At 35.0% G+C, this 21,245-nt stretch overlaps 2 protein-coding genes across 2 annotated transcripts; one reads left to right on the forward strand and one right to left on the reverse strand.

Moving 5' to 3' along the window:
- Positions 1–426: 426 nt before the first annotated feature.
- Positions 427–4,406, forward strand: LOC130729221 (uncharacterized). The gene is made up of 2 exons (XM_057580887.1): positions 427–1,376; positions 3,778–4,406. The coding sequence occupies exons 1-2, from the start codon at positions 907–909 to the stop codon at positions 4,013–4,015; spliced, it is 708 nt and encodes a 235-aa protein (XP_057436870.1). The 5' UTR covers positions 427–906; the 3' UTR covers positions 4,016–4,406.
- A 6,993-nt stretch (positions 4,407–11,399) lies between these two features.
- Positions 11,400–15,230, reverse strand: LOC130729222 (phosphatidylinositol:ceramide inositolphosphotransferase 1-like). Its single transcript, XM_057580888.1, has 12 exons — positions 14,817–15,230; positions 14,635–14,724; positions 13,917–14,003; positions 13,765–13,833; positions 13,563–13,643; positions 12,970–13,041; positions 12,780–12,840; positions 12,595–12,697; positions 12,372–12,467; positions 12,140–12,186; positions 11,930–12,057; positions 11,400–11,684 (listed from the first exon to the last, which is right to left on the reverse strand). Exons 1-12 carry the CDS (start codon positions 14,847–14,849, stop codon positions 11,613–11,615), a joined length of 939 nt encoding a protein of 312 aa, XP_057436871.1. The 5' UTR covers positions 14,850–15,230; the 3' UTR covers positions 11,400–11,612.
- Positions 15,231–21,245: the final 6,015 nt, after the last annotated feature.

The following is a 21,245-nucleotide window of genomic DNA, read 5'->3' on the forward strand; positions in this document are numbered from 1 at the left end:
ATATAGGTATTAATGTGAAAATAAAATAATGTTAAATAAAAAAAAATTATAAAGTGTGTCATTTTATGTCATTTTACAATTTCAGCTTCTTTAACAGCTAGTTTTACCAAACACTTTTGTTTCAATCACGTAGTTTTTCAGCTTTCAGCTATCAGCTTTCAGTTATCAGCTAGCTTATAAGCTTTCAGCTAGCTATTCAGCTTTCAGCGAACTTATCAGCTAAACACGCCAAACATAACGATAGTCATAGACATAGTTCCTTTGTAATTAGACATGACATTGTAGTATCGTTTATGTTTAGCATTCCTCTTGTAAAAAGAAAAAAAAAATCATTGGATGACCAAATAGCACAATCACAATGCAACCAAGAGATTAAATTAAACCTTGTAATTATTAATATTATTAATTTGTTTGATGTCGCACTCGCACACACTCCTTTATGAATGCAACCTGATCTCCTGGGGGAGTTTCTCTGTGCTCTCACTGCACGTTTCTGTTGGTGTTGGCAGTGTCGCAGTCCCTGTCTCTGTCCCTCCCTGCCTTCTTCCACCACACCACACCACTCCACTATTCTCCATTTCATCACATCTTTCATTCTTAATCCCTTTGCAGTAATAAACGCATTCAACTTTCCTCTACCTGTTCCAAACCTTGAATCTTTTGGCACCTTTCATTAATGGGGTTGAAGGGAATGCTCACCTAATCCACAGTTTCTCTAAATTCTTTAACCCCAGCAACTGCTTTTTCTTTCACTTTTTTCCCTTTTAAATAATGTGTTTTTCTTCATATTCTTCCACCCAAACCCAAAACCTGTTCTGAGAAAATAATGTTGTTTGTTACCTTGCTAGCTGTTGTTGTTCTTGTTGTTGTGTAATTTTTTCTTTGTTCTCTCTTCTGGGTCCATAAATGTCGACTATGCAGATGTCTCATGTTGATTTAGAGCAAGGGAATCATCATCATCGTCGTTCGGTTGTTGGAAGCGATGTGAGTGGTGGTGAGGGGAGCCTGTGCTTCTCTGATGTTGATATTGATGATGGGTCTTGCTACTCTCGCTTCTATTCAACCAACGGTGGTTCGTATGATGATTACAGCTTCGCTTGTGTTTCTGATCCTGAAGGTGGTGGGGGTGTTGTTGATTCTGGGAGGGCTTCTTCTGTTACTGATTGTTCTGTGGAGGTGGAAATTAGAACTGGGGTTCCTGAAATTAAGGTGCATTTGGCTAAAGTGGAGAAGGATTGTAGGATTTGTCACATGGGTTTGGAGACTGAGAGTCATGAGTCTGGTCCTCCCATTGAATTGGGTTGTTCTTGTAAGGATGATTTAGCTGCTGCTCACAAGCACTGTGCTGAGGCCTGGTTCAAGATTAAGGGAAATAGGTCAGTCTCAAACCCTTATCTTCCCTTGTTTTGATTCTGACTTTTTATTTTATTTTATTTTTATGCAATTATATCTCAAAGGTTTTAGAAAATTTTAGACACCCTTTTGTTGGTTCATTGCATTGAGAAAATTTCTCAATTTATTATGGCTAGGTGTTTCCAGGTAGATGATTCACAATTACTGGTATTTTTTTTTGTTTACTTGAAAATATGATGTGAATGATTATAGAGGAGGAAATTAATTAAAGTATGTACATGGTTGGGAATTTGAGGAGTGAATGGTCAATTCGGTCCCTCGGGGTCTTTTAAACATATTTCCTTCTTTGCGGAACTAATTTGGCAGCGATGAGATCATTCGGGGACTAAGTTGACCATTCACTCGGAATTTGAGTTATGGATTGTTCCATGAAGTGATGAAGGAAAAGGAGAAGGAGATGATGGAAAAAGTAATTGGAAGCATATTTTAGAAGGTTTTTGTGAACAAAATTGCAAGGAGGCCAGGCTCAATTATTTCTTCAATAAAGGGGAAAGTTAGAGAAGATTAAATAATCTAAAGAAGATGGAAAATGAAAGGAGTAAAGCATCAGTGAGTCCCACTGATTCGCTGACATGTCTAAACACAGTGGGATTCTTTGTTGGCTGTTGCTTTGTCCCTTTTCTGATATTTAGGAATCTCCATATTATTACTCATCTTTCTTATTCTTTTTATCCCTTTCAAAGTGGAGATTTGACCCCTTCTGACTACTATTAATGTATTCAAATATCTCTGTGGGTGCTAGTTGCTGGCTTATTCGCCACGTACAATATTTTAATCTTCAAATTTCTGGTCTCAGATAATGTGTTCATTTAAGATTTTTTATCACAACTTTTAGATTGCATAATTGTGGTGACTTGTGATGAGAACCGAAAACAATTGATTTGACTATACAAGGATCCTTCTTGCAGTTCTTTGAGGTAGAATATTTTCCTACTTTATGTACAAGTTCTGCAGTGCCAAGTGCATGTTGGAAACTAGTTCAAAAACCTCGGTAAATCCAAAATCATGGTGGACAGAAGCAACTTCTTTTAGCTTTTGCTTCTATCCATTATGATTTTGGCTTTATCGTGGTTTTCTAATGAGTTTCCAAACATGTACTTGCATATAAGACCTTTAAACAGTAGCACAGTGCTAAACCTTAATTTTAATTTCCATCCCTAAATTCTAACAACAACAACAACAAAAGTGTAATCCCACTAAGTGAGGTCAGCTATTCCATCCCTAAATTCTAAATAGATATAATTATATATGTTTTCTATGCTCTTATGAATACATGGTAGGACATGCTTTGTTAACTGGTGACCATTCATGCTTCATTGTCAATTGAAATATCAATTTGTTGAGGATGGATCTATGGTTATGTCGAATTCAGACGCAAATTCATCCAAGTGCATTGTTTCATGGCTAAATTAAATCCAATAATGGAACAGAATATGAATCTTTTCAATTTGGAATCTTCTTTTAATATGTGTTGTAGACTTGTAGTTGATTCCTTCATTGGTGGCAAATAATTCATGATGTCTTCTTTTCCTTTGCTTTGGGTTGGGGTTTAGAACTGCTACTTGGTTTGTGAAAGACAGCCGTGGATTTGTAAAAGGTAGTTGTACTCTTATATTCAGATTCTGATTAGGCTTGCTATAGCTGAAAGAAATATAAAATCATGACGAATTATTCTGATTATTTAAACCTTTCTGTCATAAATGTTATCCTAATGGTTGCTTGAGATTGACTTTGTTGAATTTGAATCAAATTCATTTATGGCTAGAGTGTGAGACTAGTTTCTCCCTCCTTCAACAATTTTATGATGTATGAGCAAATAATTATACAATAATACTTCATCTACACCCCAATTCCACCCACACCTAGATTGAGAGAGGAAGAGAAAAGAGAGAAATGAGAGATCTGATAGATAATGTTATAGGAAATGCAGAGAGAGGTAGGTGAAAATAAGATGGAAAAGAATGGCGCGTGTGAATGAATCAAACCTCGATGATTATATGATGTTTTACGTTCCTGCATGTTAATGATATGACTTGTTTCCTTATTTATTTATATCATTCAGACATGAATTGGCTATGCATTTAGTTCTTAGTTTTCTTGTTTGTTTGAAACACCCAGATTTGTCAAGTTGATAATATTGCCTTTAATGTGTGGTTATATATATGATTGCACTGCCGTATATTGTTGGGGCATGAACAGTAACTGGAGGCATGTAGAAAACCAGTGTTCTGGGATTTTTTACGTACTTTCTTCAGGTCATCTAAATATAAAACTATGATTATAGGAATTCTCCTTAATAGATTTCCATATTAGTTTTGGAATTTGTATTTTTCTAATTGTTTCTGTGTGCTGAAATTTTAATAGGACCTGTGAAATTTGTCATTCTGTTGCCCGAAATGTTTATGGAGCGAATGAGGAGTCAACAGAGCAAGTGAGCGACAATAACATTGCTCCTGCTACAGCTACACTCTCAGCACCTGCTCCGTCAGCAGAAACTCATAGATTTTGGCATGGCCATCGCTTCCTGAATTTTCTGCTCGCTTGTATGGTTTTTGCATTTGTCATATCATGGCTTTTTCACTTCAATGTGCCATCATCATAGTTTCCTGAGGCAGTTTCAGGCATAACTTGAAGTACATGTAAAAGCTGAATGGGGAGGGGAGCAAACAAGAGAAAGATGAAAAGAAAAGGGAGGCAAATTGAAAGAAAGAAATCCAAGCCCTTAGTCGATGGAGTTCATAGAGAATGAATGCTTCTACAATTTCTAGCCTTGTTCCCTTTAAATAGGTGGGCAGGATAACTTCCTTTTATTCAATGCAAATAGACGTCTTCATTTTCTGTTGTTCATTCGTCCTAAATTATTGAGCTTTACAAGGCTTTCTTAAATCTTAACAATCAATGTAATTTCTGGACAAGTACACTAGAATGTTTTTTTCTTTTTTCAAATGTATATTATATATTTCACACTGTAACTACAGTGCTTTTATCTTGCATGGTGATCTCTCTTAGTACTGAAGCCTGCTTTTGATTGTTGCAATTTGTTTTGGTGGATACCAAGTTGACTTGGTTCCGATCCTTGGCTCCCAGATCCATTACGTGCTGGAGTGATCATTCCATTTAATTCATCCATCGTTGGGTCCATAATAGAGATCTACCAAGGACCTCACACTCACTAGCTCGGATCAAGCAAGGAGATTGATAATCCCTACGCACTTTCTTGTTGAGATCATAGCCTTTGTGATCCCAATCTTACTTCCATACACCGTGCTATACATAACAGCCGAATCCCTAAATAAGGGATCACCATTTGCACTTTGGCTGGTCGATGACCCTAGACGATAGCCGAATTCAAAGAAAGATCCTAGACGATAGCCGAATTCAAAGAAAGATCGCTGAAAATCATCAGTAAAGAAGAATATATGGGAGAAGTTGAGTCAAGGGAAGCTGAAGCCAATCATAAGGGAAAGCCCAAGTCCAAAAGCGTGGACAATAAGAATCTAAAATCTAAAAATCCAAAAAAGAAAGAGAAGGAAATAAAGAGCAAAGCATGAGTTTGGTAAAATTGCCTTCAAATCTTACTAAAAAAATAGAAAGTATCATAGAAATCAAGTAAAAAGAGAAAATATCTTCAAAATCAAATAATTGCAACCAAATAAAAAATTAAATCAAAGATTAATAGAAGATTTGAGGAGGGATTTTAAATAGTGTTACCCTCACTGAGAAAAGTGGGGATTCACCGTTGAGGTGCTCTCATTTAATCATCCTAGCTTCAGTTTTACTTGTTTTTATTTGCTTTTGCCCTTCATAATGTTTGGTCAATGTATGTTATCCACTTAGTTGCTTCGTAACTTGCTTGTGTTGGGTTTCCTTAGTTTTTCATATGATCTCAGTAGCACCTTTTTTTGATAGGCAATATATTAAAATGAAGTCTTGTACTTCAACCCAAAACAAGTAGGAAAATGAAAAAGAGAAAATAATAGAGTAACAATTGACATAACATCATCTGATAACCACATACTCTCAGAAAAGCCCACCACCCACCATATCAATCTTTTTTTTTTTTTTCTACATTGGAATGTTGGATATCTAGAATAGTCCTCGGCACTTTACTTTTCCTTTTTTGACATGATCAAGGTATCTTCACAGCCGATAGTCGTGAAACTAATCTCTCGCCCCACTGTCAGCGCAGTAAGCGACAGAGGGCTAGCCAAGGAATTTTTTCTATCCTATTAAATAATTTGAAGTTATTTAATTTAGTGATTTACTAATTTTATGCTCACGGCTTTGCTTTTCTTTACGGTAGTTAGTTAGAATAATTTATACTTTATTTGGGATCTTTTGTTCAATTTCCCATTAGATTAATTAGTTTTAGTTAATAATTTTATTTTATTAAATAAGACATAAAAATTTCTCTTTCATTTGTTTTTTTTTTCAAATCCCAATTTTAGGATTAAAATATCTAACATAAAACTCAATAAATAACATAAAATCAATTTGTGATTATCTGCATGTGTGGGTTAATTTAAAGTAATATTTAATTAATAATTATAATTATTAAAATAAATATATAAAAGAATAAACTAAAATATTTTTGTAAGATAATCAAAAAATATTTACCAGTTAAAAATATCCTTTTTATGAAAAAATTAAAACATATTAATATTATATATAAACAATTTTTAAAATTAAAAAACACACACCAACCTAAGGATATTCTTAACTATATGGCCTTGACTCATTGCACATAGACAATACGTAGGCACAAGCCTCAAAATCCTGTCGGACAAAATTTGTAAATAACTATTTTTTCTTCATAATTTTTTTTAAATAAGACAATAAAATATTCTTTCTTAGGGTAAAATAAATAATTTCAAGGATGTTAGTACCGAGTTCCTATGTTGCACGGATACGTGTAATCATTTTATGACCCAGGATGAACAAACACAGGTATAACCCTAGTCTACCATTCGCATATAGGGGAACATATCATGTCTCTATGTCATAGTTAGTCGATGCATGCGAGTATGCATGCAAACGAACGTCCAACCTTTCCATGAGGGACCGACTATGGATATCCAAAGCGTCTGCATGCATACTCACATGCATCGACAAACTATGACATAAAGACATGATAAGTTCCTTTATATGTGAATGGTAGACTAGGTTTATACCTGTGAATGTTAGGATAGTCACCATACATGATTTGAGTGATTGTCTTCTAGACGTTGACCCTTGCTTGTTTGCATTTTGGGGCGCATAACGCTTAGATGGATCGTCGGCTAGTGGACCTACATCTGCCTGATGCTGACGACGACTCCGCATGGGAGATTGACCACTCTCATGGACGATATGTGTATAAAGGTCTCGTACTACAGTCGACCTTCGTTCAGCATGGAGCACACCAGAAGATGACGACCTACAAGGGCGAGCTTCGTATGCCCTACCCTCCTGCTCGCTTTACACCCCCTTACCGAGGAGCCTGCGCCAGAGTCGTCAATGGAGACCGACCCTTCGGAGCATCCGTTAGAGGTATCTGAGTATACCCCAGCTTCGCCAGGGTATACACAAGCCTCTCTTGCCTACACTTCGACATCACCTAAGATAGAGCCTGTCGCCGCCGCACTAGCCATTGAGGAGGCACGCATGGAAGAGATGCTTGAGAGACTCTTGGGTCGCTTATGATGATGTAATAAGCAGCTTTGCCGTTTTAATAAAACGAGGTTTATTCAGTATTTACTTGTATCATTTACCTTACTGTTATTTAAAAGGTTTTTGTTTAGGCTAAAATTTACCCATGTTTTTTGAAAAGGTTACTAAAGTGACCCTCGAGAAATCGGGGTGTTACATCTGTATTGGGGTGTGAGGTCGAGTTTGTTTCTAGGGCTTGACGCCTACATGGAGCTATCATGTGTGGATGAGCTCGAGCAAGGCCTAAAGCATTAGTTTCCCTTTTGATTTAATAAATGATGTACTCAACCAGTTTTCCACTATTAATAAAATGAGGTTATTCAATATTTACTTGTACCATTTACTTTACTATTATGAAAAGTTTTTATTTCGGCCAAAATTTAGTCGCATTTCTCAATGGTCACTTCTGTAATCTTTTTCGAAAATGCAAGTAAATTTTGACCAAAATAGAAACTTTTCATAACAGTAAAGTAAATAATACAAGTAAATACTGAATAAACTCATTTTATTAATAGTGGAAAACTGGTTGAGTACATCATTTATTAAATCAAAATGGAAACTAATGCTTTCGGCCTTGCTCGAGCTAATCCACACATGATAGCTTCAAGTAGTCATGTACGCATGTTCATAATAACAATATCTAACATATATTGCATCAATAATCATATAACATTTCTAGCACTTGCAACAATGATAACCCTAGTATCATGTTATGTCTAACAATCACAACCACAATCAATATTCTAGGCTGAGGACGAAGTACTCTTACGTTAGTTCATAGCGAGAATTTCCTTAAGGCTTTGGATTCTACGGGAACTCGTACACTCCGAATTTTCTAGTCATACGGAGAGAGTAACGGTACTAATTAGTCGATCGATAACGATAGCATATTCCTTTCCCCATATTTTCGAAAAAACCTTCTTAAAAACCTTGAAAATCCAAACTTTCTCCACAAGATCAAAATTTCCTTCTAAAATATTTTATTTAAAAAACATAAGAACATATGATGAACATCTTGAAATTCATAATCAAAAACCCCACTTTCACAAACTTTTCTTAGCTACTTGATCAAATTAATCATTCTCTTCTGGATTTGGAAGATCAGCATACACTGCGACCACAAAGCATAATGAGAATGACCTTCCTCAAGGCTTAAAACTAAACAAACTAAGAACAAAAAGATGAAAATGAAGAACAAAAGATAAAGAAAGGAAGCTCACGTGAAGCTTGAGGGAGAGAAAAGAGCTTTGGTGTGAAAATTAAAGAGGTTGAGCTCTCTATTTATAGTAGTAGGCTAGGGGTAGAGCATTTATGGTGAAAAATAAAGAGAAAATTTTACCCCTAGACCCAAGAGTGTTCCGCGGCCAACCCATGCCCAAGGGGCTCAAAATACAAATATTTCTTCTTTGAATAGTTGCTCAAAACTTCATTTTTAATTGTGTTTTATTCCCCTTTTAACTGTCATTAAAACCATCACTTTTAAATGTTTCAAACTAAATCCTCAAGGTTTCAAATCTGAAATAAAAATCTCCTTAAAGATTTTGAAAGTTTAAATCCAAGTCCCACATTAAGGCTAATCAAGGGAGAAAACTTCCAAAAACACTTTGCCTCATAAAACCTAGCCAAGAAAGGAAACAATTGAAAAAGTGTTTCCCTCATTCTCCCCATGGTTTGGCCGACCACCATCTCTCTATAGTCAGATTTTATTTTCAAATTTTTTTAAGATAATAAACTAAATAAAATCCCAAAAATGAAATAAGCATTTTACCAAAATAACCCCCCTTATATATGGAATGAGAGTGCCTTCCAAGGCAAGAAAGGAATATTGCCATGGAATATGAAGGGATTTACGTCCAACACCACCTCACATGGTGTGGCCCACCAAATCATCCACGTCATCGAGAATTGACAACTCATCATCGATGTCGGGTCGATTTTAACCCTAAAAGTCGTCGGAAAATAACCCTAGCAATATTACAGTCAAACCAACCGTAATAATGAGTAAATCATCGTTTAGATATTATCAAGGCCTAATAATGCCTCTAATAAAACAGTTGCCCTTTTTCAAGGGCATACTGTCAGATATAAAACAAACGATTCACAGAAAACTACTTAAATATTATTTATTTAATAATAGGTTATTAAATCGACCTACTTCCAAGACGGACAATGCCAAAAGATGAAGGGATACCACAGTGAGCTGCGGATGCCCTACCCTCCTGCTCAGTTTGCACCACCTGCCGAGGAGACCCCTCCGGAGTCTTCGATGGAGATAAACCCTTCAGAGGATTCGTCATAGTCCCCCGAGTATACCCCGTCATCGCTAGGGTATGCACCTGGGTCAGACTCTCCATTCTATTCTTCGATGTCGCCTGAGCCGGAGCCAGCCGCCACCGCACCAGTTGTCGAGGAAGCTCGTGTGGAGGAGATATTCAACAGGCTGTTAGGACGCCAGGAGAACCGATTGAGGACTCTGATTCTGGAGGTTGTGGACAAGATGTTCTTTACTAGAGGGATCATCTGAGTCGGGATGGGTGTGAGATGCATCTGTATCGGGGTGTGAGGTCGAGTTTGTTTTTAGGGCTTGACGCCTACTTGAAGCTATCATGTGTGGATGAGCTCGAGCAAGGCCGAAAGTATTAATTTCCCTTTTGATTTAATAAATGATGTACTCAACCAGTTTTCCACTATTAATAAAACGAGGTTATTCAGTATTTACTTGTACCATTTACTTTACTATTATGAATTTTTTTTATTTCGGCCAAAATTTACTCGCATTTTCGAAAAAGGTTTTTAAAGTGACCCTCGAGAAATCGGGACGTTACATCGAGTTCATTGGATCGAACTTGATCGATGAGTAGCCGCAAATGTGTATATATGTGCATACTCATACAATAAATAACACAGACAATGAGAACATTTAGCTGGATTTTCAATTATGCTTTTAACTTTGCCTTCAAATAATATTGAATTAAAAAATGTTGTCTAACTTGTATGCAATCATGTGATTTTGTTTTTGTCAGGAACCGATCTAAATAAACCTATATGTAGTCTTATTTAAGGCAATTCTGTTCGAGCTCGAGCATCCACATCCACATTGTGCTGAAACATTCACATTCCGATGACATTATACTTGAAGATTCTTACTGTTGGCTTTAATTATGCAACAATTGTCGCATGCTTAGGAAAGCATTAACTATGAGGTTGTAGTACATACATGCATTGGCCACAACCCACAAGCACTTGTCCTGATAATGCTGTTTAGAAACATGACAACTAATGCTAATAGTACCAGACTACCAGGTGTGTTTGAGGAACGCGCTTATAGCAGGGGCCATGTGAAAAGGAGAAGATGCATTGCATGTGAATGTGATTGGTCTGTCTCAGAAACGGAAACTTGGAGGGAATTTCAACTTCGAAAACGGAATTGCATTCGAGGCAAAGGGATTGTGACAATTCAAACACGATTTTTAATATGTCATAACCAATTAATCACGTTCTAAAAGCACCATGTCGTTCACCTCATCACTTGTTATCATTTCTGTTTTAGGAATTATACAAGCTTCTTTAGCTTATGATACCACCAATCTTGTCATTTGAGGTAATATAGCATCCATTATTGCACCGTGTGTATGATAATCATCAACAATAATTTTAAAAGCATAACCCGTTTGTCAAAATTACTTATCAAAATTGGAGTAAACAACATTATTCAATACTCTTCATGAGATTCCTTTATTTTATTTGTAATTTCTGTTCTATTCACTCTTGAGTAATTCTCAACTTATCACACTATCACTGCATGCTTTTGTGGATTTGTCTAGCCGACAGTTTATTTCAACTAAGAAAAAAGTTTTGTTGAGACAAATTGAGGGGAAAAGCAACAATAACCATGTAATGTTCAAGTATTGCATTATTGAAAGACTAACATCATATTTGGATGTGCAATGGATACGCTTTGCAAAGCAAAGCACGTTGCCTAAGAAACTGCAAAATTTAGAAGTTGCATTATCATGATTTTGAGATGGGTTGCATAAGTGCACCAAACCGACACTTATAGGACCATTATTAGTATTAGTTTATTACTACAATTCTACAAATATTAGCTAGCAACAAATGTTCAATGGTCAGTTCAGCTTTTCATTTAATTCTTGGTCCAAGAATTCGAATTACTCTTCTTCACATTAGAAGCTTATTTACAGTTTACTGATAAATTTCCTCACCATGTAATGGTAACGGCATGTAGATAAATGCTACAAAAATAGATACTAATAAGATTATGCACAATGGAGGCAATATGGAATGAAAATTTTCTGAAGCGCCTGCTGATGCTAGAAAATTTTACAATGAGGCTGCAATATGTTAAAAAAACCACAACCCAATTACAATGTATTTAATACAAATCAGGCCAACTAAATATTTCCATTTAACAAAATCTTCTGATTGAAGGTTGCAGCTTCCCAAGTTCAATATTGCAGCAGATCCAATTTGTGCAGCAGAAGCTCATATACCTAGGCACCATTCATGGCAGAGTCAGCATGGCCATCTTCCAGAATCTTACCATTTGTTTGCGTTCTCTGTCTCTGAAAAGTAACAATAACCATGTGATGTCTGAATCATGGAAAATGACATTACATAAAAGGAAGATGGGGGGTAGGGAGGAAAGGACAAGAAGATTGAATGCATGTTTTTTTGTAATACACAGTAGAAAACCGCAGTGAGCCAAAATTATGGTGGACAGAAGCATCTTTCCCTTTTGCTTCTGTCCACCATGATTTTGACTTCAACGTGGTTTTCTACCGAGTATCCAAACAGGCGCTCAACATACCCAATCTGCAGGGTCAATGGAATTCCCATTCATTAACTTGTGGTTCTCTTCTTTGGTTCTGCCATCTCTGTCTTTGGTGCTCAATGGTAGAAGCAGGGCTGAAGCTGCAGTAGTCCGGTCTGGCAATTCTGTAGAATAACAAAGTTAGCACAACATCAAACAGTAAATGACAGAAGCACTTATAATATAATTATGTCCACATGTGCAAACCTGGCAATTTCTTCTCAACAAAAAATACCACCAAATTCACAGTATACCTGCGAGGGATCAAAACATTAAATCAAACAAAGAAGGACATGGACCACAATTTTGAAAATCTTTCTACAATTGATTCTTTAGCCAGAATCAATTTTGAGAAGAAGCTTCTCGAGTAACTTCTGGCTCTTAGAATTGATTCTGATAATAGAGAACTTGATTCAAACACGATATAAATGGTCCTTACCAGGCAACAACTACATCAACTGTATAATGCTTGCGAGATGCTATTATCAGAAGACTTTGAGTCACAGCAAGAAACCACCCTAGCTGCTTTATACACCTGCAGTGGTTCAACGTAATGAAATCTCAGAACGCACAATATGACGGTAAAGAAAGTTGTAAAATACACAAGAAAACAACCAAGATAAAGATTAATGAAGTAAAATGAATCTTATGAGCCAATTTACCTTCGTGTGCCATATCTTTGATATGTAATAACAAAGACTAGAGTGAAGATCATGTGTGATGAAAATATCAAATCACCACATCCATATATCACGCCACGAGGAACTGCAATGTGAAAACTGAATGAGCACCTAAACAACCACATAGGCATTGAGGCTAATTAACTTCAATACAATAGTATACTAACAATTGATCAAGAGGACTTCAAGGACACTTTCTGGACGAGGCAGTGTCGCAAGTTTAGATCCCTGCATAACACAACAACTAGTTTAAAATATAATTTAAAAAGAGATAAAACTCGTACATGTAACTTATCACTCAGTAAGAAAACAAACAGTTAATGTCACAAACAAGGAGGCATGATCCAAATATTATACCTCACGGCAATGGTAGTTTGGACCAGGAAGCTGCGTGGAATAAAATGTCACTATTCGAAGAGCTTGAGAAGCCTGCATTAACAATAACAGAGGAGCCAAACTTCTCAGAAAACTGCCATATATTGCATTCACATGAAATACTTTTCAATTCTAACCAAAACATTGTGATGGCCATGATTTGATTTTACTGACTTCACTAAATAAAAGGAAGTGAAGGAATGAATGTGAAAGCAAGCTATGATCAATAAAAGGTTCATTTACCAGATCATTTATTACTTATTTTTTATGCTTTAAAATGCTCATGTTATTACGCATTAAACTTCTAATGGAATTTAATCAATAAATTTCACAACTAGTTAAAGGGTTAAAACACAATGCCCAAAAGAAGAAAAGAGCGATCCAACAAGCAAAGGAGCAGGGGGAGTCAAAATCAAAGTCATGATTCGTACTTTAACACAAATGCATGGAACCCCTTCTCACATTAAGGATTACTTTATGTCACCAACACACTTATTCGATTTCCAACCCTAAGCACACACTGATTAAAAGAGTTGTAAATGAATTAGACAGTAATCAACAGCGTGAATACTTACAACTAAGAAAGCTAGAACCCTGCACCATATTAGAACTGTGTAGATCTTTTTGCTCTTGAATATGAAAGGATGAAACGTCCACTGCAAAAGAAAATACAGAACAACATATCATCAAAAAAATCATAAATTGGACACCAGAACTTCACAGAAAACAAACCGTATAGGCATCTAAATGAAGCTGAAGCAGGAAAAGAATTCTCACCAGTACAAATGATAAAAAGATAGCAGAAAACAGAGTTTCACTAATGTAAGCGTTGTCTTGCCCAAGCTCCTGTAACAGAACCAACATTAAAAATCAAAAGGCAATCCTATGTAAGACAGGGAGAAGGAGAGAAGGGTATGAGAAATACAAACCGGAAGAAGGTAGAAACCAAGATCCTGTAGCGTCGGGCCAGGCTTATGTAAATAATGAACTCCTCTGGCAGCCAAACCATGAATGTACTATAGTGAAACAGTTCAATTTTGATTTAGATATCAACGGATAGAAGGAAAAATAAAGCATATCAAATTAAACAGAAAATTAATGTAGTACTATATAAGCACCCCACATGAATGAAGCATTTAATAATTGTGGTAAGTTTGTAATTTGTGATTCAGATGTAACAAGTAGAGTCCATTACTTTACTTATATGATATCAGTTATGGCATCAGTTATTAGCATTTTCATTTGGGACGCAATAATTGATGCAATTTTAAGCATTCATCCAATCCCAAATCCTCAGAGTTGAAGAACATGGCAAACCAGTTCCTCTACTTTTCCCTCATTTAGATATCAAGCTATCAAACTCTTAATGATAACTGCTGATCATAAATTAATTGTAATTAAACCCACAAGATTAGCATCATAATTTATAAACCTCGTTCCTGATAAAGAAAGCAAGCAATCTCTAGATGTAACAGCACCAACATGAGGGAAAACTTTTAGTAACGTTAAAGTAACGTTCCCACAACCACATGTGAAAACTAGTTTAATCTTTACTCCACAGAAAAGGAAAACCAAAGAGCCTTTGCATTATTTTCACAAAAGGGTAACCAGAACAAACTGCAGATCACAAGATTAATCAATGTAAACCTGACAAACTAGACCACCGAGAAGGTACTTCCAATTCTCCGCAAGGAGGTTGATCTCTGTAGTTGTTTCTGCACAAACTCTCTTCCATAGCTGCACATTCCAACATTCAAACATAGATTAAAATTGAAGTTATGAATTTTTTTTTGAAAATGGTAAAAAAAAAAACAAATTTAGAAACCAACCTTTGAAGCCTCGCGACCAATGTAAAACGACATGTTCTTGTTATTGTTGTTGTTGTTGTTGTTGTAATCGTGTAAAGAGCACTTTCCATATTACATCATCATTGCCTTCAAACACCTGACAACAATCGAATCAAACCCCTTTACCACTTTCCAACTATGCAAATTTCACCAGAAAATTGGATTTGAAAATGCAGGAAGAACAGAAGAGGATTTGAAGAGAAAAGATGGAGATTGAGAGAACCCAGAAGAATAGAGAAGATGAAGAAGGGTTCTCTCAAAAGGGAACGGAAATTGCAATGTTGAAAAAGAGAGAGGGTTTGCGTTCTCTCTCTAGAATCTCTTCTTCTCTCTTCCTTTTCTCGCTTCGTGTGACTGCAATGCACGCGAGTATAACACGGAGAAGACAGTTGACAAGAGGAGGAGAATAAGCAAATATATATATACACACACAAACAAACCAAAGCTACATTTCTTATTTTAAAAGAATTATTACATTAGTATATGAGATTTTATAAGCGAGTTTAACTTTAGTCTTTTAACGAAAAAATGATAAATAATAAGTGTCATTTTTTGATTAACTAGCTGTTTTCAGTCGTAACTCAACGTAATTTTTTCGTTAAAGGACTAAAGTCAAACTCGCTTATAAAATTAGGATTAATTTGGCCTATTACTCTAAAATAAATTGCTAGCAATCGAATGTGATGAAGATCAAAAGTGTCCTAAGAATACGGCTTGTAAGAATCCAGTTTAATTTTAGTCCCTCAACGAAAAAATAATATTTAATGATAGTCATTTTTATCATAATTGGTTGTTTTTTTGCTGTTGATAAACATCATTTTTCCGTCATGGGAATAACTGGTTGTTTTTTATCGTTCATAAATATTAGTATTTTTCTCTTAAGGCTCTAAAGTTAAAATCGCTTATTAAATTAGAAACTAATTTGATTTTTAACCCTAAAAAGTTGCAAGTAATTCCGACGTGTGATGAAAGTCAAAAATATCAATAAATATGATTATTAAGAATTGAATTCCAAATTTAGAGTTTTAAATATTATTTTTTATCATTGTGACCGACACATGTTCGATAAGACACACTACTTCTCTATAGTATATTCACATTTGGAGATTTTTATTTTTGAAAAAAAAAAGATAAATTGAGGATATTTGATTTTTCTAACGTGATTTTGGATTTCAATATGAAAGACGAAAAACACGGGAAGGGGATGGTGGTACTGGTGAGTAAGAAAAATACAATAACATCCTTTTCTTTTCTTTTCTTTTCTTCCTTTGACTCCACCCACCAACACACGTTGTTTCTCTTCTTAGCATTCTCTCTCCTGTTGAGGGCGTTGTTACTAGGAAAGTGGTGGGGGGGGGGGGACACACGAGTACACGACAAAAAATTATTTTAAGTTAATCATTTGTTTCCACTTTCCAACCAAATAACCAATATTATTTATACAAATAAATTTTGTTATGAATAAAAGATAATAATTATGTATTGGCCCCAAAATCATGATATATCTACACCCTATAAAAATGATGAACAAATTTGAATCCGCTGAACGACATTTGTTGAAGTAAATTTTTTTTGGAAAATCGGAAAGATAAATTGCGCTCGTTGTGATTTGATTCATTTACCTCCCTTACCCAACTCATATGTTCCCCAGTTCCTACCACTTAAGCTATCCTTTGGGGACATATGAGTTGAAATAGATATTTAACTGTAAGAGACATCTATTAAGAACTAAAAATAATTCTTTTCATTTTTTGAAATTATATCATGAGCTAAAAAAAATGTTTCTTTCGGTCCACAGAATTTTTTAACCCAGAATGATCTTCACTCATCACTCATCTCCATCTCCCTCTCCCTAGCCATTTCAAAACTTCCACCAAACTCAAAACCCAATAATCACATTAACCTAGAATTTAAATAATCTAATAAAATGACAAAATCTACAAACAAGTGGGACTATTTTCTGAAAATTTGTTTACACCAGTGATGTAATTAAGGATGATAATCAAATGTTTAATTTATTGGACTCCATGGTGGAAGAAATTGGGGAACATAATGGAGCTTTAAATCTTGTGGCGGTTGGGAGATTGTTAGAGGAGAAAAGGAAAAATTTATTTTGGTCCCCTGTGCAGCTCACTGTCTTGATTTGATCTGGGAGGATATTGGACAACTTCCGATATTTTATAAAACAATGCAAAAAAGTCACAACTTACATTTATAGGCACACATGGGTCCTAAGCTTGTATAGGAAGTTTTGTGATGGGAAATTAGCAAGACCAACAGTTACAATTTCCTATATTTTTTTCTTTCTGTTTTTCCATTTTGTTTGTCTTTGTATTCGTGTTGGAGTACCCCTTGTATTCTAAAGTCTAATACAATTTTGCTTATAAAAAAAAAAGCAAGACCAACAGTTACAAGGTTTGCAATTGTCTATCTGACCTTACAATGTATGAAGGCAAGAATGGCATTCGATCTATGTTTGTTTCGAAGGAATGAGCTACTAGCAATTATGTGCTAGTAAAAATGATGCCAAGAAAGTGATAGTTATAGTCTTATCTCATACTGGATTTTGGAGATCCATTCAATATTGCTTACTCTACTTGTGACAATTTTACGGCTTGTAGATGGTGATGCAAAACATGACATGCCATATACTTATGAAAGAATGGATAGAGCAAAAAAGCAAATAGCTGCGAGTTCAATAATGAAAAGTCAAGATATATAAAGGTGTGAAAGTTGATTGATGAACGGTGGAATTTGCAATTACATAGGTCTCTTCATGCGGCTGTTTTCTATCTTAATCTAAGTAAGTAAATTAAAGCTTAATGTTATGCAATTATTTATTTTACAATTTACAGATCAATTGGATTATTGAAGTTGTTTTTATTATTTTTTCTTGCTTTTATTAGGTACCATTATCAAAAGAACTTCAATCCTGATAATGAAATTCTTTTTGGATTTTATGAGGTCAATCATAAGATGGCTCAAAATACAAAGGCTATCTTAATTGATTGACAACTTGAGCAATTTAAGGGAGCCAGAGAACTTTTTGGAGTGAAGACGACAGTGGAAACAAGGAATTAAATGTGAAGCAATTTGGTAAGTTTTATTACATTGATTTACATTACAATTTATAAGGAGTAAACAAACTAAGATATAATTCGGATTTGGATATTGACTTCTATTTTCTATATCTCTTTGGTGGGACAGTTATGGTGGAGATGGTAAGGACAGACAACAACTAGTAATGAGAGTTTTGAGTTTCACATGTAGTGCTACTGGTTGCGAAAGAAATTAGAGCATTTTTTTTTATCAAATTCATACTAAGGTTGGAGCAACAAAGATTAAATGCACCTGTGTTTGTTAAGTATAATCTTCAACTTGAGATAAGGCAAAAGAATAGAGATGAGAAGGGAGAATGGGAGATAATTATGATTATGATCGGTGGATTACTGAAAAGGAGACTCCTTGCTTACCAGATGATGTTTTATGGATGGATATACATGAGTCGTTTACTCACGAAGAAGGAGCTCCAAGCAAGAAAAGGAAGAGAGGTATCTATTTATTTTAAATTTTAAACCATAGAAACTTAAGTTAAAATTAAAAATAATCTTGTGATACTTATTATTATTATTTTCCTTATTGGTCCAAAAAACTTAAATGCTCGTTCTAATATGGGAAAAATAAATCTATCTTTGAGGATGAGAGTGAAGTTGAAGAAATAATTGCAATTAGAGAAGAAGGAGATGAACAATTGGAGAATAAGGAAGATGACCTCAGTGATGTTGACCTAGGGGATGATTGATGATTGATTAATTGGCTCTTATAATTCTTTTTTTTTATGGACTTACCGTTGATATTGATATCTTTAAGACACAAGTTCAAAGTGAACATTAATGCTATTGTTATTTCCTTTGTAAGCAAAAAAAGAAAGTGAGTATCAATGACATTTTTTCTTTGCATTGAAAAATAGTGAGTTATAACAATTTTAGGATAACAACATATAAATGTGATAAATTTCCCTAAAAAAACTAATAACCAATTAAAAGTAAAAGAATAAATTCAATTTTCAAGAGAAAGATTTACGAAAATATATCAGGATCAAATCCAAAACATAAAAAAAAAATGTAATGATTATTAGTGCAAAAGTCTTATTGGATGAAATGCAAGGGAGAAATTGTGGTTACCTGATTTTTATAATTAGCATCACATAGATTTTTCTTCAACGCTGACGCATATGAAATTCTTACATTTGGAAGTTTTATTAGTTTAATCTTTACTTTTATATATATATATATATACATATATATTGCTATTAAAAATATATTTTTTGGTACATGGGAAAAACTATTAAAAGTATTTTAATTTATGTATTGAAATTAAGTCTCCAACCAACAACAAATTTTATTTGTTCCCCAAAATTTATCTCCTGATTCCGTCACTGAAAATAAGACTACATTTATTCTTTGATGCTGTCCCAGCTGGTTTCAATTTTCAAACCAACCAATTGTCCAACCATATCCTTGTGAGCTCAAAAAAAGTCTCACCATAAAAATACGGTACCTAAAAATATTTACAAAATTGAAGTACCACTTGATTTGGTCAGAGCCTCCTTTTTAGGTAAGAATTGAACGACGTCAAAGAGTCGTTGGTCCAGCCCTCATAATTGGCTTTTTCTTTTTATTCTTTAATTTGATTGACTCTAGCTAATTTTCATATATAGCGCCGCGAAAAGCACTGGTCTTCATGTGGGACATGCATGTGCTATCTATGAACATTGTTCAATATCAAAGGAAATCTTAACACGAAGGTTGTGTGGTTAATTAATTATAATATATACTTGGCTTTTGACATGAAATTTTAGCTAGGCAATATTATTTTTATCCAATAGCTTAAATTTTATTATTTATTTAAAGAAAACAAAACCTATCTATCTATGTCTATATTCTAATTCTAATTCTAATTATACACTAAAAGAAAAGTGTTATTTAATGAGTCGGCACATTTCGTCAATTTCGCGCAATTTTTTAAATTTTCCCTCGTTCCCAATTTTTATATTCCTCATCTCACGACTCTCTTCGAACCCTCATCTCATTCTCTCTGAAACTTACATCTCATGTTTCTTACTCTCACTTTCTCTGGAAACGTAATGGAAGCTCTTGTTTCTCCTGTTTCTCTCTAGAACTTTCATCTCTTGTTTCTCACTCTCACAACTCGCTCTCTTTGAACAAACCTGTGTATGTGTTCCACTCTCAATTTGAACCCTAGATCCACTCTCGACTTTACTCTTGATTCCACTCTCGATATCTCCTGATTCCACTCTTGATTTAACCTTAGAATCCCCTCTCGATCCTCTTCCTGATTCCTAAATCTCTGGTATTTCACAAGAAAATGCTCAAACTCAGCTCCACTTCCATTTTCCTGGTAAGAACTTAGCTCCACTTCGATTTGAGTTTCAATTTTGCTTCTGACTCTCACAAAACTCTATTTTACATCATGTAGATCCGAGTTTCGACGGAGGCTGTATTCTTCATTTTGAAATGACGTTCTCTACACACTTAAGGTTATGGGCCTCTTGTGCGTGTTCTAAGACATGTTAATCATGAGAGAAAGCCCGCAATGGGTTACATTTATGAGGCTATGGATAGAGCAAATGAGGCAATTAAAGCTTCTTTCAATGACAAGGAAGAAAAGTACAAAGACTTCCTTATCATCTCCAAAAGCTTGCCATCAAAATATTGAGCTTAACTTGTAGCTATGAGGATGTGAGTGTAACTGGAGTGTATTTGAGCATGTAAGTGATCATGGTTCCAATTTATGCTTGATTGTGAAAAGTGAAACTGAAACTAAATAACTCATATCATTCATATTAAATTGCATAGATTCACTAAAAAAGGAGTAATATTGAGCATCAAAAGCTACAAGACTTAGTATATATCAAGTATAACCAAGCTCTTGCTCACCGCTTTGATTGTCGTGATGTGATTGATCCAATTCTACTAGATGATATTGATGGAAGCAATGAGTGGTTGGTGGGACAAATGAGAGATGGTGAGGACATTGAAGCTGAAGATGATTTTCCATTTGAGGATCATACCTTTGAATGAGGAAAATGTTGGTAATGTAGTTAGTGTTAGTGCGCCTATTATATACAATAGGAGAAGAGGAAAGGAAGCACCTACACCTACAAATGTGGCCTCAAGCTCTAGGGGGTGGGGAATAGAAGTGGACGAAGAAGATTCTGAAGAAGAAATAGAAAGTGAGGGAGGAGTTCACGAGAATGTAGAGGAAGCCATCCACCTTAGTGGAAGTGATAAAGAGGAAGACCTCTATCTAGAGGGTGATGATTGATTACGAAGCTTTCACTTGATGATTTGTGTTTATATAAGTTAGAACATTGCTGCCTTTTTATAT

The sequence above is a fragment of the Lotus japonicus genome, chromosome 1, assembly GCF_012489685.1.
Source record: "Lotus japonicus ecotype B-129 chromosome 1, LjGifu_v1.2".
Lineage (NCBI taxonomy): Eukaryota > Viridiplantae > Streptophyta > Magnoliopsida > Fabales > Fabaceae > Lotus > Lotus japonicus.